Source organism: Sorex araneus, chromosome 5 (assembly GCF_027595985.1).
Source record: "Sorex araneus isolate mSorAra2 chromosome 5, mSorAra2.pri, whole genome shotgun sequence".
In the NCBI taxonomy this organism is placed as follows: Eukaryota; Metazoa; Chordata; class Mammalia; order Eulipotyphla; family Soricidae; genus Sorex; species Sorex araneus.
Genome location: NC_073306.1, coordinates 81,901,894 through 81,918,837, shown reverse-complemented (window position 1 = coordinate 81,918,837; position 16,944 = coordinate 81,901,894). Strand labels below are relative to the sequence as shown.

Genomic DNA, 16,944 nt, shown 5'->3' with positions numbered 1-16,944 from the left:
ATGGGATGCTGGTAATTGAACCCGGGTCGGCTACATTTAAGGCAAATGCACTACCTGCTGTGCTATTTATTGCTCCAGCCCCTGCTTCTCGTTTTAAGACTTCATGTTTGTGAACTTCCCACTTGCTAAAATTTATCTATAAACCCAAAATAAATACCTATAGCACTTTCACAGCTATTACTTGCAGAATAGAGAAATAGTTGAGTAGTTAGATTAGACATGAACATTCTCTGCTAATTTCAAAGAAGGTGATGCTCAAACTTACTGTTTCTGCTTTAATACTCTGAACAAGTTAGTGGTCTACTCAGTATCAAGTTTTTTCACTTCTGTATTCTTTGTTAGTGGTCTTTCAGTTTAAAATAGAGCCTGAGTGTTGTGCTGATGTTTTGGAGGTTATGGGGGTTTGGGTTTTGGTGCTTTGTTTTTGCTTTTGTTTTGGCTTTCTGGGTGACATCCGGCAATGTTCAGCACTGAAGAATCACTCCTGGTGGTGATTGGAGAACCCAAAGAATGATGGAGATCAAACCCAGGTCAGCCATGTGCAATGCAAAAAGCACTACCCACTGTACTATTGCTCCGGCTATAAGATGTCTTTTTTCTTTTTGGGTCATACCCATCAATGCTCAGGGATTACTCCTGGCTCTGCACTCAGGAATCACTCCTGGCATTGCTTTGGGGGACCATATGGTATGGCAGGGATGGAACCTGGGTCAGCTGTATACAAGGTAAATGCCCTACCCGCTGTACTATCACTCCAGAGCTATAGATTCTGGCTGTAAAAATGTTTTATGGAGAAAATATATGTGCTAAATAAGTTTTGTTACAGTTCTATTGGCCCTAAGCTCAAAATTCATTAATCATCTTTATTAAATTAGGAGTCTTTAACAGAAACACACATAATAAAATTATTTATCAGTGGGTGATATGTGACAAAAACCTAATCTTGTATTTCTCATTTTAGTATATACTAATTCATGACTAGTAACACATTTATGATTAAACATCCTCTCACACCCATCTCCCTGCACTTCTATTTCCTGGCAGTCACACCCAACTGCCTCTCGGTGCCATTTAAGCACATTAACAACCATGATCCAGATTCACAAATGAATCTCGGAAGAGAACAGCATGCTGCAGATTCCTCCAGACCCCCAAATCACCAACCAGTTAAAAAAAGAAAAAGTAACAACTGTACTAGCACCCTAGGAAAAAATTATAGAATTCCAGGTAGAAGACAATCTTGATTTCATATATATACACGTATACACACACACACACACACACACACACACACACACACACACACACACACACACACACACACACATATCAAGACTCAAAACTCTAATAACATGTTAATGATCTCTAATTCAGGGGCTTAATAGCTCTGAGAGGACATACAACAATTTTCACACACTTTCCTCTAAGGAAACCTTTTGGGATCATTTTTAGTCAATTATTCATAACAAGCAATACAAAATAAATTACTTAGCATCTACCTTTGGGGCAGGCTTGAGTGATATTGGGAAAATTTGAAATAAAGGTGGTGGGAAGGTGTAATGGTGGTGGGATTGCTGTTGAAATATTAAATGTAATCAATTACTGTGAGCAACTCTTTGAAAATAAAAATAAACAGGGGCTGGAGTGATAGCACAGCGGGTAGGGCGTTTGCCTTGCACGCGGCCGACCCGGGTTCGAATCACAGCATCCCATATGGTCCCCTGAGCACCGCCAGGGGTGATTCCTGAGTGCATGAGCCAGGAGTGACCCCTGTGCATCGCCGGGTGTGACCCAAAAAGCAAAAAAAAAAAAAAGAAGAAGAAGAAAAAAAAGAAAAGAAAAATAAACAAACTCCCTCTCACACACATCAAAACTTTACCCACACCAAAGTTTCACTCCAGTTTTTGGTTTGTTTGGGGGCTATATATGGCAGTGCTTAGGAATCACCCCCAGTATGCCTCTGGGGGAATCAGGCAATGCCAGGATTAAACTCATGGCCTCACCACATATTCAAGGCAAGTGCTCTACTATGAAGACACTTCTCATATTCCCCTTTCTAGTTTTATCTTTAGTATAAAAGTGGATAGCAAATCATCAATCCATTATAATTATTCTTTATCCACCATAACCCTCCACGTTCATTAAAACAAAGTGGGGATCAGAGAGATAGTGCAGAGGGTAAGGCACTTGCTTTGCATATGTTCTCTAAGTCCAGCAGGAGAGATCCCTGAGCACGGAGCCAGAAATAAGCCCTGGACACAGCCAGGTGTGGACCAAAAACAGGACAAAATAAAAAAGGATCTGAAGGTTTAAGTAAGCAGGCTCCTGCTGAACTCCTCTTAACAGCAAAGCAGATGTGGAAAGATAATAATACATCAGGAAAGGTGACTGCCATGTATGTGGTCAAATCTGGTTCGATCCCAGAATATGGCCCCGAGCTCCACAAACACCACCAGGAGTGATTCCCTGAGTACTCAACCAGGTGTAGCGCACTCCTCAAAGCAAAATGAAAATGTATCAAAGTATAAAGAGGTCGGGGCTGGCGTGATAGCACAGTGGGTAGGGCGTTTGCCTTGCACACAGCCGATCCGGGTCCGATTCCCAGCATCCTATATGGTCCCCTGAGCACGGCCAGGGGTAGTTCCTGAGTGCAGAGCCAGGAGTGACCCCTGTGCATCGCCAGGTGTGACCCAAAAAGCAAAAAAAAAACAAAAAACAAAAGACAAAGTATAAAGAGGTCAGTAATTTATCTTGACAATGAATCACAAAAGAAACTTGCTTTACAATAAATCATCAAAGAAATGTGCAAATTCCTAGAAGGTATGAATTATATACTATTAGCACCCAAGAAATAATATACAATCTAAAAATATTCCATTTTTACTGTGACATGAAACCACAAAATTTTTAAGTTTAGGATTACATTTTCCCCTCAAAAGGTATTTTAATTAGGATGTAAGATTTTTAAACCTTTGTTTTACATCAAATCAGACTCTAAAAAGAATAATAAGGTTAAAGAAAACTTAATGAAAAGTACTTTTGGTCCGATTCTTTTTGTAGTTCTCTGTTAAGTTCATCGATGCGCTGTTGTAGTTTTTTACGTCTCTGTTCTGGTGGGAGATGACTGAAATCTTCTAGTGCTGGGCCCTGAAAAGAGAATCTAAATCAATAAAAAAGGTATTTCAGGAATTTCATACTTTAAATATTCCAGCTATAAGAATGAATTTTAATTCCATATTAATTCCTTGAAAATGTTCTACATGTATAAGCATTAAACCTTATTGGAGAAAGAGCTCAAATTCCAGTCAGATTAAAAGATCATGATTTTAAAAATCATGAACTAGAACAGGTTATCACCCAAAATTATTGTCAAATATAGGTACTTGAAAATTATTTTACAGATAGAAATACTATGGCATTCTTCTCATGTCTTGGCAGGTTTTGAATAAATACATGAGTCTTCTTTATGGCAACAACAACAACATGGAAACACATAACATTTCTCATCAATACATACTTTTTAAAAAAATAACATTTTACCACATTACCAAGTCAAAACATGACATTTATAATATTACAAATGTTCAAACTGAAAATGAGGTTCATGTAATTAACTTACCTCAAAAATACACTAATTAATATATTTAATGTTGCATTTAGCCTTTGAGTGTATACATTTATTAAACCATTCCTTGGGTTCAAACAGACCTGACTACTCAAAAGCATAAGGCAGAGCTATCCACTGAGTGAAATGTCAAGTGAAATTATATTCAAGTAGGGGTATATAATTTTCAATTATCCTTAAATACGAATAAATAACATACCTCAGTTAATCCTCAAAGGTATAATCCAATAAAAGATATAATCACTCTGTAAGAAGGATGCTCAATGCTTGAAGGTTTTTTAATGCTTTGAAATTCAAGAAACTATGCCACCCAAGAAAAAGTGCTTGTTCTTAAAATTAAACTTTGTATTTAAATGATTTCCTCCTCTTGCATGTTAACCACATGTGAATCATATTACTCTGATTATCATATTAGAGTATATAACAGAGCCAGTACTAGCAACTATTGATCCATTTACTTTATACCCATATTTAGGTACATTTTAACATACTCCAAAAATTGATGATACCTATCATTATTCTCTTTTTCATTTTTAAGAGAAATAAATTCTCAGAAACACATCTTTGCTCTTTGATGTGCTTTTAATATATGTTCAATAGCTTTACTTCACTGTAAAGAATGATTAAGATAAAACTTTCAGGGTAAACTATGACCAAATGTAACATTTAATAACAGAATCTCTAGTATTTTTTCAGAGTGGTGTAAACATTATGGACTAGTAACAAGCTTGCCTTTTAGAAGTAATGCATCTTGTCTAAGTATCATTTTTTAAAAATATGACCAGTAATGAAAATAAGAAATCTGTCATGCAACCAAATCTGACAAACACATGAATGTCAATTTTTCCTCTCACAAACAAACAAACAAAAAAGAAAAAAACAAAAACACCACACAAGGTTTATTTAATTGTTGTGGGGGCCATATTCATATGAGCGTAGCTCACAGATCCAGCAGTGCTTGGAGGACCAGCACTACTCGGAGAAGCCTGTGGTACTGGAGATTGAACTCAAGGCCCATTCTCTACTTCTTGAGCTGCATTCTGGCCCTACAGGTTCCTTTAAATTTAGAGGTCAATTAGCAATAAATTGTCAAGTTTAATCTAAATATGTTTTAAAATGTGTGTTGTGTGTGGTGTGTGTATGTACATTAAAAATAAAATCTTCCGAAACTGGAGCAATAGCACAGCGGGTAGGGCGTTTGCCTTGCATGCGGTCGACCCGGGTTCGATTCCCAGCATCCCATATGGTCCCCTGAACACCGCCAGGGGTAATTCCTGAGTGCAGAGCCAGGAGTAACCCCTGTGCATCACCGGGTGTGACCCAAAAAGCAAAAAAAATAAAATCTTCCAATTTGTATTTTCTAAATATTTAATTTTCAGAGTTAATAAAGCAAAGAAACATATTTCAATGCAGTTTTTAAAATAGTCTTATATAATAAAACCACTCCGATTTCCACTCATACCTAATTAAATATTCTTTAAGTTTATAAATAGTAGATACCAAGGTACTTCCATTTCTAATATCCCATCTACAAACTGTTTCATAGAATATGAAAACTACTCACTCCTGTGAATGTAAAGAAGGAAGACCTTAAGACTCTCTTCTACCACAAGAAAATTTATAAAAGGCTAAATGATACAGAATGGTCTATGTTCCAAAAATAAGAAACTATGCAAGCATACATTAATTTTCAGGATAGGAATTCATAATATGTTCTAGTAAATTGGTTTCAATAAATAGATAAAGGACCACCATCAACACACACACATACACACACAATTTAGGTTATATATAATCCTTCTCAACAGTACAAAAGGAGAAAATACTAATGAAATTACTAGAAATCATCTCAGCATTTTTGTAAAATCCAATGTTTCATGTATTATACTACAAATAAGTTATCTTATGTTTTAAAAAGTAATTAGAATATTCCTTCCATATGTACATGAATTTTTGTTATACCATCTAATTTTGAAAATGCTTAACTATAATTTTAATCTCCAGAATATGACAAGTACTCTACCCAGTAACAATTTAAGAACTCAATGGACTTATCATATTATTTTCAAATTTTAAGACATTAAGAAGTATTGATATAAATATGTTGGACTATGGAATAAATTATAAAAAGGCACATACAAGGTGAAAAATGTGGAGATGTACCTTCCTACTTGTCTGAATTTAAAAAGCAATATTTTGAGACTACTTAATGTTGGCACAGTATATATAGATCAGCACATAAGGCTTACCATCTTCACCGACCACTGATTAGTTCAATGGAAAACAGAAAGAAATGGCAAATTATTTACATGAAACCATTAATACAAAAGATGCAATAACCTGTATGATTTTTTTACAATATTGAAAAATCATGTATATTCCACAATTCAAACAATTATGCCAGAAAAACAACCTTAAGCACATTTTTTGAAATGTAAACCACTTGCAAATTAAAACAAAATAAAACTGAAAAAAGACATTCATGATAATGGGCAGATATTTTCTAAGAGCAACTAAAGCTCAAAGGTAAACAATAGTTTATTAGTTATTATGTATTTTGTTCAAGAAAATTTTTACGTAAGTGGATTTTATCTATATAGCATTTCATTCTCTTAATACTAATATTTAAAAAGTTGAATACAAAAATCTAATATTATCCTTTTTTTTTAATTTGAAGGCTACAACCAGCAGTTCTTGCTCAGGGGACCATGGGTTCTGGAGGTCAAGCCTGGGCCACCTGTATGCACACTGACATGTCTCTCCACACCAACATTATCCATTTTTAAAATCCTAATATTAACAAGTGTAATAACCTTCTAGTATAGTAACATAATTGAGACAATCTTTAAAAATTTTTTATTTAAAAATAAAATGGTGAGATTAAGAAAAAAATTTTCAGGTGTTAAGTTTTAAGGTGCTCTAAGTATAAAATGCATTAAAAACAATACTATCAAAATAAGTTATGAAAATAGATTTAAGTATTTTATACTCTATACATATCTTCTCCAATAGATACAAATATATTGGTTTGTCTTTGAAGATAGTTTTTATTTTTGAGGATTTTTTTTCAGTTTTTATTCTGAAATCATATGCTTAAAAAGCAACACCAATGGTAGAACTTCAACTTCAATGATAGAAAATGAAAATGTACTCTTCCTAAAAATTTAATTTAAAAAGACAAATTATTCTTATATACCTCACATGCTGCTCTTGTATATACAGCCCACATTTTATGGTGAGCAGTGTTCTGCAACAGGTATTGCATTTAGTACCCTAATTAAGAATACATGCATATGCACGCACACTCACACACATACACACTCCCAGTAACCCAGAATATACAATAGTTTTATAAAATTAATTTTCACATTCATTGCATTTGATTAGCTGTCTCATACTTTAATTTTTTTTCTTTTTACCAAATTATATAGCTTTAAAAGTGGAAAGGGAGGGTATTAGGCAGAAATTCACATAGAAAATTTTAATAAATAGCTATCAAAAATATCTACCCCTTATCTCTCATGAATTGGCCATAAATATTAATGGTTATGATGATAAGATGACATTTACTGTTGATTATCTTTCCAAATTAAGCTTAACATTCTTCAGACTGTCAGTAGTTTCAGGGAATAAAAACCAAGGTATCTTGCTCTGACAAAATTCATGGTAAGGATATAGAAAAGTCTAAAAAAATTTATTTAAATATTATTTCCAATAAATATTATCTTAAAATTATATGCAGGACAATGAATATTTGATTTATCCTTATGATAATTTTCACTGAATTTATAAGTCATGTAGATTATGATTCCAGCTTCTATATTAATAACTGTCTACTTTTTCAATGCCACAAATTGAACCTCAGAGCTTAATGTGTGCATGCTAAACCATGTGATCTATTTTTGAGCTTTAGCCCTGGTCCGTAATATACTTTTTAAAAAACCCAAAACTGAAATATCAAGTGTTTCTGTTTTTAGCTAGTATAGTGTTACATTAAGTAAAAAATGTGTAATTTATTTTCAGTAGGTTTGAGGATGCAAAATTTTAAAATTTGTTGTAAAAATGTATCTTTTAAAATTTTTAACACTCATGTACTTACCATATAAGTAGAAAATTTTACTCTATGTAATAAATATATAAGGAAGCTAATAACAAATTAGTAAGATAACAAAAAATTTAGATAGTAAAATCATGAAAACTATATTCTGCCTAGATAAGTGTTCAAAAAAACTGAAAATCCCTAAGATCATGAAGAATTTAGAAAGAAAATATGGGTTATTGCTAGATAAATCTACCTTTAAAAAAGACAACCCAAATGAAGTACCTAGAGTAAAAATAATTTACATTCATTTTAAGTAATTACGTCTGAGTATACATCATATATACATTGAAACTTAAATGTTGAATGTCACAAGAATTATACTCTTATCCTTTAGAAAACACATAACACTAGCACCATCAAATATAAAATCTCTTAATATAACACTCCTCATATCCTTGAAGGTACTAGGAACCACATATATACTATTTTCACTTTTAGGAAACAAAAATGGGGGTTGAAAGACAATAAAGTGGTTAGGACATATGACAGGTTTGAAATCAACCCTGTTAAGATTCCCAACACCACATGCCCCCCCAGGCATTATCTGTGGAAGCCCTGGAAATCCCTGAGAACAGCGAGATGTTGCTTTGGAGAAGTCCCAAAATCACTGGGTGTCCCAGTATCCCCAAAACCATAGGACCTAAGCATCCTCTGACCCTTGCACTGAACTGCAGCCCAGTGGGTAAGAACTGTAAATGGACAGAAACACCAGAGTCTAGTCTGGCATCAAGTTAGCACCAGGCCAGGTTTACCCACCAACCAATCTTCACAGCAGAGAACTGGATGGCCAGTCCAGGAACCCTAACAATGTGAGCTGCCATCTTGCCCCAACCCAGAATAGCAGGATCGTCTTTCAGATTTCCCAAAAGCATATCCCACATATGAACCGTATCCCTCCTTCATATCCCACAGAGAGCACATGTTGGACTCCTGCATCGAGCACATCTAGAGTGGGCTTGACTTCCCCCAGCCACATTGTGTTTATATTAACTTAATCCTAATTCTAATCACTGATTCTCACAAAAACTCACAAAGGTATTATAGTAGTTAAAAATAACAGAACCCTAAATTAGCTGGAGTAGTGGCAAAGCCAATGACATTGAAAGCCTTCCTGGCACTCTTGCACAAAACTCTAAACAACTGATCAGTAACAACAGAACTTGTTGGGATAGTACTGATAGGGAAGGAAGCAACAACTGGCTCCAACAGAGAGCTCCCTGGTTTGGAGGATTCATAGGGTTGTGGGGAGGGGGAACATACATAGTAAATTAAACTCAGCCCCGGCTGTAACAGATGCAATAGGGAAGCAGCATAGAACCCCACAAATGTACTGCGCAAAGATAAAAAAGCCCAGAAGACTTACCCAGTACTAACTAGCTCTATAACCTCTTAGATACACTTTATAAAGAGAACATACTGAGGAATATTTAATGAGCTCAAAGAAATAAAAATATTAACAAGAAAGCATGAAATTAGAACTGAGAAAAATACAATCAGAAGTGATAAACTAAAGAGTTTGCTAGGTGAAGTAAAAAAATCAATTGAAGGCCTTGGCAGCAGCTGAAAATGCAATCAGTGAGCTCCAAGATAAGATGCAGAAAACATCTAGAAAATAACACAAGATGGAAAAAAAATCTTAAAATGAATAAACAGCACACAAAAAGAAAACACAAGAAGAAATGAGAGCAGAACTAAAAAAGCTACAAAATGAAGTGTCACGAATTAAGGATTCTGTAGATGAAATAAAAAACTCAGTGGGTGCCCTCAATAGTAGAATGGCCACAACCAAAGACAGAATCAGTGAGCTTGAAGATGAGCTGCACGAAGCTTACAAGCAACAACAAGTAATGGGAAAAGACCTTCCTTAAAATAGCTCTTAGGCAAATCAGAGTCCTCGGGGATGATTTCAAGAGGAACAACATTAGAATCATCGGAGTACCAGAAGGACAGGGAGAAAACCCCAATGAAAAAAGACACAGTTAAAAATATCATTGCTGAAAAGTTCCCAGAGCTGGAGAATGCAGACATCCAGATCCAAGGAGCCCGAAGAGTGCCAGCTAAAAAAGACCCTCGTAAAAAGATTCCAAGATAGTCAGAATGATGGATGCCACAGATAGAGACACAATACTGCAAGCAGCAAGGTCAAAGAAGGAAATCACATACAAAGGAGCACCCCTTAGATTTACAGCAGACCTATCAGAGGAAACCCTCCAAGCCCGAAGACAGTGGGGGATACAGTGAAAAAAAACTCAATGAAATGAATGCCTCGCCAAGAATACTTTATCCCACTAAACTTTCACTCAAATTTGAAGGAACAATACACTATTTCATGGATAAACAACAGCTCAGTAACTTCATAGACTCAAAACCCAAACTTAAAAGAAGGACTAAAGGGACTACTATAAGACAAGAAAAAACCCAACAAGCACAACAAACCCCTACAGAAAGATGGCACAAAACTCATGACAATAATCTCCCTCAATGTCAATGGTCTAAATACACTAATTAAAAGAACAGAGTGGCAAAATGAATTAGGAAACTAAATCCAACATTCTGCTGCCTACAAGAAACATATCTGAACAGTCAGAGCAAACACAGACTCAAAGTCAAAGGATGGAAAATAATCCAGCAAGCAAACAGCTCCCTCAAAAAAGCTGGGGTGGCCATACTAGTATCGACAACATAGATTTCAGGTTGAAAAAGATTAGAAGGGACAGCAAAGGCCAATTTTTACTAGTCAAGGGATATGTAGAGCAGGAAGAAATCACACTCCTAAACATGTATGTATCTAATGAGGGACCAGCTAAATACTTAAAACAACTGTTAACAAGGACATTGCTAACAACACAATAGTAGTTGGAGACTTCAACACTGCCCTATCACCTCTAGATAGATCTACAAGATTAAAACTCAGCAAGGAAACACTGGCTTTGAAGGAAGAGATAGAAGAGAGGGGGCTAATAGATCTATTCAGGGCTTTGCATCCCAAAGAGAAAGAAAACACTTTTTTTTTTCTAGTGCACACAGAACATTTTCCAAAACAAACCACATGCTGGGTCACAAAACATACCTCAATAGAATCAGGAGGACAGAAATTGTATCAACTACCTTTGCAGACCACGATGCACTGAAGATAAAAGTCAACCAGACACACACTGCTAGTGAGAATGCCGAATGGCTCACCCCTTTTGGAAAATAGTATGGATACTTCTCAAAAAATTAGAAATTGAGCTCCTATTTGACCCAGCAATACCATTTCTGGGAATATATCCCAGAGATGCAAAAAAGTATACTAGAAATGACATCTGCACTTACATGTTCACTGCAGCACTGTTTACAATAGACAGAATCTGGAAAAAACCCGAGTGCCTGAGAACAGATGACTAGTCAAAGAAATTTTGGTACATCTACACAGTGGAATACTACGCAGCTGTTAGAAAAGATGAAGTCATGAAATTCGCATATAGGTGGAGCAACATGGAAAGTATCGTGTTAAGTGAAATGAGTCAGAAAGAGAGGGACAGACATAGAAAGACCGCACTCATTTGTGGAATGTAAAGTAACAGAATGGGAGACTAACACCCAAGAACAGCAGAGATAAGTACCAGGAAGATGACTCCACAGTTTAGAAGCCAGCCTCACATGCTAGGGGAAAAGGCAGCTCAGATAGAGAAGGGACCACCAAGTAAAGGGTGCTAGGAGGGCCCACTCAAGATGGGAGATACAGGCTGAAAGTAGACTATAGACTGAACATGATGGCCACTTAATACCTCTACTGCAAACCACAACACACAAAAGGAAGGGGAGGAGGGAGGGAGGAGGAGGGAGAGAGCGAGAGAGAGAGCGAGAGAGAGAGGGAGAGAGAGAGAGAGAGAGAGTGCGCACAAAAGGGAATGCCTTGCCACAGAGGCAAGGTGGAGTGGGGGGGGGGGGAATATTGGGGTGGGGGTGTTGGGAGGGATGCTGAGACCGTTGGTGGTGGAAAATGGGCACTGGTGGAGGGATGGGTACTCAATCATTGTATGACTGAAACAAAAGCACAAAAGTTTGTAAGTCTGTAACGGTACCCCCACAGTGATTTACTAAAAAAAAAAAAAAATCAAAAAACAAACAAAAAAACCTGCAAGACTTCCCCCTAAATGTAAGACAATGTTGCCTATTCTCATCACTACTATAAAACATACTATTGGAAGTCCTTGGCACTGCAAATAGGTAAATAAGAAGTATTAAGGGCATCCAGTGGGGCCAGAGAGATAGTGAAATGGGTAGGGCATTTGCCTTGCATGCAGCTGATCTGGGTTCGATCCCTGGCATCCCGGATATATGGCCCCCAAAGCATGGCCAGTAGCAATTCCTGAGTACAGAGCCAGGAGTACTCAGTACTTTGGGTCATACCTAGAGCATAGCTGGGTATGACCCAAAAAGCCCCTCTCCCCAAAAAAGGGCACCCAAACAGGAAAAGAAGAAGTCAACTCTATTTGCAGAAGACGTGGTACTTACTATATTCAGAAAATCCTAAACACTCTACAAAAGAGTTCCAGAAAAACTAGAGTTGGAAAGTAGTAGGCCACAAAATTAACACACAAAAACTCATTACTTTTCTACATGCAAATAACAAAATAGGAAAGGAAATTTGTTTTAAAAATTCACAAATATGCCTCAGAAAACCAAGTACCTGGGAATCAGGGTAACAAAAGGGGTGAAAGACTTATACAAAGGAAACTATGAATCACTACTAAAAGAAATAAGTGGACAGGAAGAAATGGAACACATCCACTTTTCACAGAAAGGATTAACATTGTCAAAATGATAATCCTGCCCTGGAAGCATTAAACAGATTCCATTCTGTCCCTATAAACACCCATGACATTTTTTAAAGTCATAAGATCAAATGTTACAGAAATTTTTATGAAATTTTCACCCCCACTTGTCAAAGCAATCCTTGGGGGAAAAAAAACGAGGGTTATCTTTTTCCCCCAACTTCAAGCTGTAGTAAATCAAAACTATGGCACTGAAGAACAGACTTTCAGACCAACGAAATAAAACTGAGTCCAGAGATAGATCCTCAGGTACATAGATGATTTATCTTTGATAATGGAGCAAGAAAAATAAGGTGAAACATGGAATGCCTCTTCAATATTGTTGCCAAAAAAAAAAAACCCACAAAACTTCAGACCCATTTCTAACACTATGCACAGACGTCAAATCAAAGTAGATTCAATACCTCAATAACGGGGCCAGATAATACAATGGGTAGGGCACTTGCCTTGCATGCGGCTAATGTGGATTTGATCCACAGCATCTCATATGGTTCCCCAACCCTGAGTGATTTCTAAATGCAGAGAAAGAAGTAACCCCTGAGCACCACCAAAAACATAAAAAACAAAGTCCTCAATATTAAATTAAAATTAATTAAATTAAAATATTAAATTAAAATTAAAACCCATAAATTATATTGAGGAAACCAATGGTAGAAGAATCCACAACACTAAAACTAGCAATTATCAATTATTCAACAACATTGGTCAAGCAAATGAAGATAAACAAATGGGATTACAGCAAACTCAGAAGCTTCTGCACCATGAAAGAAATAGAAAAGATACCCCACAAACCTGAGAGAAAATATCTGTGTACTATTCATCTGACAAAGAGTTAATATCCAAGACATATAAAGCACTGGTAGAACTTTACAAGAAAAACAATCAGACCCATCAAAAAAACAGGAGGAAGAAATGAATGAAACTTTTTTTTAAGTAGAAAGGCTTATTGGAAAGTAAAGGGAAAAAGAAAAGAAACTCCCCAACCAACCAAGGGAGGAACTTAGTATAGGACAAAGTTCAGAAACTTCTTCCAAAAAAGACATACAGATGGCCAAAAAGTGCATGAAAAATGCTCTCTATCACTTATCATCAAGGAAATAAAAATCAAACCAACAAGAAGGTAACATCTTCCACTGGTGAGGCTGGCACATACCACAAAGAACAAAATTTACCACTGGTGGCGAGTATGTGTGAAAAATAAATTCTCATTCACTGTTGGGGGAATTGTCTACAGGTTCAGACTTTTGAAAAACAGGATACTCTTCAATCAGGAATTGAGCTTTTACGTGGTCCAACAATTGCATTTCTTAGCATCTACCCCAAGGGATCAAAAACTATCCAAGATAGTTATTTGCATTCCTATATTCACTGCAGCACTATTCAAAATAGCAAAATTCTGGAACAACTCCAAGTGTCTAAGAACAGATGACTGGATAAAAAAATTTACTGTACATCTGCTAATCAGAATACTAAGTGTATTGGCATGTAATGGAATACTATTCAGCTATAAGAAAAGAGAAGCCATGACACTTGCCTCTATATGGATGGATCTGGAGAGCATCATGCTTGAGTAAAGTTAGTCAGAAGAGGGACAAACAATGATTTCTTTCATATGCAGGATATAAAGAAGCAAAGAGTATAACAAATATCCAAAGGCAACAGAAACTGAAAACTAGTCCGAAGCAGGAAGCTTACCACTGGGGATGGAAAAAGTCAGGGTGTAAGATGGAGAGGATAGCACTGGGCCAATGGTAGAGGGAAGTGAAACGTTCCAGGGTGTGGTGATGGATTGCTTTAAGCATTAAATAGAATTGTATAAGCATTAATAGAAATGTAAACCACAGTTTCTAAAATGTAATTTTAAAAGCTAGTAACTGCAGGCAGGATTCTAGACCTCCTGAGCACTGCTTGTGGAGCCCCTACCTACAAAAAAAAAAAAAGAACTATTGTATATTATAGAGATCACAATAGGTTGAGTATGTGCTTTGTATGCAAGAGGCCTGGCACTCCGTGGTTTCCTGAGTATAGTCAGAGGTAGCCCCTAATTACCAACAGAGGTGGTCAAAGAGAGAAAGAAAAATTCTTTTCACATAAAAAGAAAAGAGGAGCCGGAAAGATAATTCAATAAGGTAGGTTTTATCCCTGTCACTGTATCATCTGGTCCCCTGAGCACTGAGCCAGGAGTGGTCCCTGAGTTCCACGAGGTATGGCCCAACAACCAATGCCAGACCACCATCAGCAAAGAAAAAGAAATAACCTTTTAGAAAAGTCAAAAAGCAAGTACTTAAACAAAACAATGTAACAATTATAGAGCAAAACAAGGTTTTCTGAGTAATGTTGAGTAAACTCAACTTTAAGAAAACTTAAGACTTTGTAGGCTTACTGAATTTATATCTAAAGCCATCTAGAAATAAACAAATAAAACCATCTAGAAATGCATAAACTAGTTTTTAAAGCTTTCTTCTTTCTATCTTTCATTTTTTAATTTATTGGCAATTATGCATCTGAAGGTAGGGAAATTAAAACTGAATAATTTTTAATAAAATAATTTATAAATTGGTAGTAGTCATTGGTGACAAATTATTACATAAATAGCTCCAGTGACATATTACTGAAAGTCTTAAAAATGTAAATACATTACAAGACAATGGTGGACATGATTTCACATAAACAAAAAAAAAAATAGCTAATATGATTGTACCCAGCACCCTCTTTATAATACCATTCTTTTATGGTTGAGTATTTCAAATGTTATAAAGAGGATTTTTTTTTTTTGGCTTGTTTTTTAACTTGAGGGCAGCTATACTTAATTCTGTGGTTTTTAACACTACATATTTATCAGAGAGAGCCTTATAATGAGGGTGGAGAGTATTAAAAGCCACACTACACACACAATAGGCCATCATGCATTTTAACCCATTATTAAACTTACCCCTCTTTTGAGGCTTCTGAAAGAAGGAATTCTGGGCTTCCCTGTTTTTATTTCATTCATACAATAATGCACGGGCTCAATGGAGAATGTGAGAAACTGGGACCCATTAGGAGTACTGGATGTGAATAAACTAGTAGGGGTTAAGGGTGGGGACTGTGGCTAATATGGAAATAAAGAAAGGAATCAATAAGCCAACTGTGCATCGTTTTTCTCTATATGAAAATTTCTATTTTTGGCAACATACTTTTCACAAAATATATCTCAAAGTTTTTAATAAAAATAAAAGAAATTTAACATAGTTTTGCCAAAATTCAGTTTTTAAAAAATCAAATTTACCTTTAAAAAAGTACCATTTCACTTGATTTCGCTACAAACTGACAGGTTGAAAACAGAGTACATAAATTATGTTAGAGAGCAATATGATCGGATGGAAAAATTCTTTTGAATTTTAAAGTATCAGTACCATTTATTTTTTATACGTAAGACCTGTCAGAAATAAAGGTAGCAACTACAATTAAAGATATATATGCAGTATCTTTTGAAATCAAATATTAACTATTACTTCAAATAAGCAGAAATGTTTCATTACACTTGTGGTTTTTTTCTCAAACTGTTTCTATTTCATCCTATTGCACCCCATCCTTTTTAAAAATTTTTACTATTACTTATTTTTCTAACCTCTAGCTATTATACTGACTTAATATATAAGTCACATCTTTCAAGTACTGACCTGGACAAAATTATTACAAATATGAATAAAACTTGAGCTGTTATTGTGCTTTTAAAGATTCTTAGGGTAGGAGCTACATATTATCTACATTCACATATTAAGATCAGAAAATGAATAAAAATAACTGTGTATAAGTTAACAAATATGGCATATGAACTACAAGTACCTATCTATTCTTTCAATGTTACTATTATAATCATTAAATTAACAGATTCCACAGACTCTATTTATTAATTTGCTGAATTAGTTTTATCTTCAAATAAATAGCACATTGCAATATGAGTTCCAACAAGAGTTAAGAGATTCTCTTAGTAGAGGCTTTATAAATTTAAGTAATCACAAATACTGAAAAAAATTCCACTAAACATTTACATAGGTGATAAAAATTAATTTATTAGTATTATCCTATACTTAGGTTGACATTTATCAGTGCTGTCAGCCATCCACTCCAATTGATAATTGCAACTTTAGTGGTCTTATTATTGATCACAGCTTCCTTAGAAATTTTTTAGAACCATAACCAACAAAATTTCAAGAGTCTATCAAATAACAACTTATAATAATTTACTCATTAAATAGTGGCCAAATATAAAATCCAGAGACTGTTTTTACTATTAAAGTATAAATTCTGCTTCTAAACAAAAAGTCAATCAAATTAAAGTATTTTCTAAATACAAAAATCATTATCTATTCAATTCCTTATATAAATGACAAACTAAAAATATAAATAGCACA

General features: G+C 35.3%; 1 protein-coding gene across 4 annotated transcripts in view; it reads right to left on the bottom strand.

Moving 5' to 3' along the window:
• FNBP1L (formin binding protein 1 like) overlaps nucleotides 1–16,944 on the bottom strand; it is a 95,405-nt gene that overhangs the window by 11,457 nt on the left and 67,004 nt on the right. For 2 of the 4 annotated variants that reach the window (XM_055138413.1, XM_055138414.1), the window contains exons 10-12: nucleotides 15,480–15,638; nucleotides 5,875–5,889; nucleotides 3,038–3,147 (exon numbers count right to left, since the gene is read on the bottom strand). In XM_055138413.1, coding sequence (XP_054994388.1) covers nucleotides 3,038–3,147; nucleotides 5,875–5,889; nucleotides 15,480–15,638 — 284 coding nt within the window. The remainder of the gene's footprint in view (nucleotides 1–3,037; nucleotides 3,148–5,874; nucleotides 5,890–15,479; nucleotides 15,639–16,944) is intronic. The other 2 variants (XM_055138415.1, XM_055138416.1) reach the window with 2 other exon arrangements.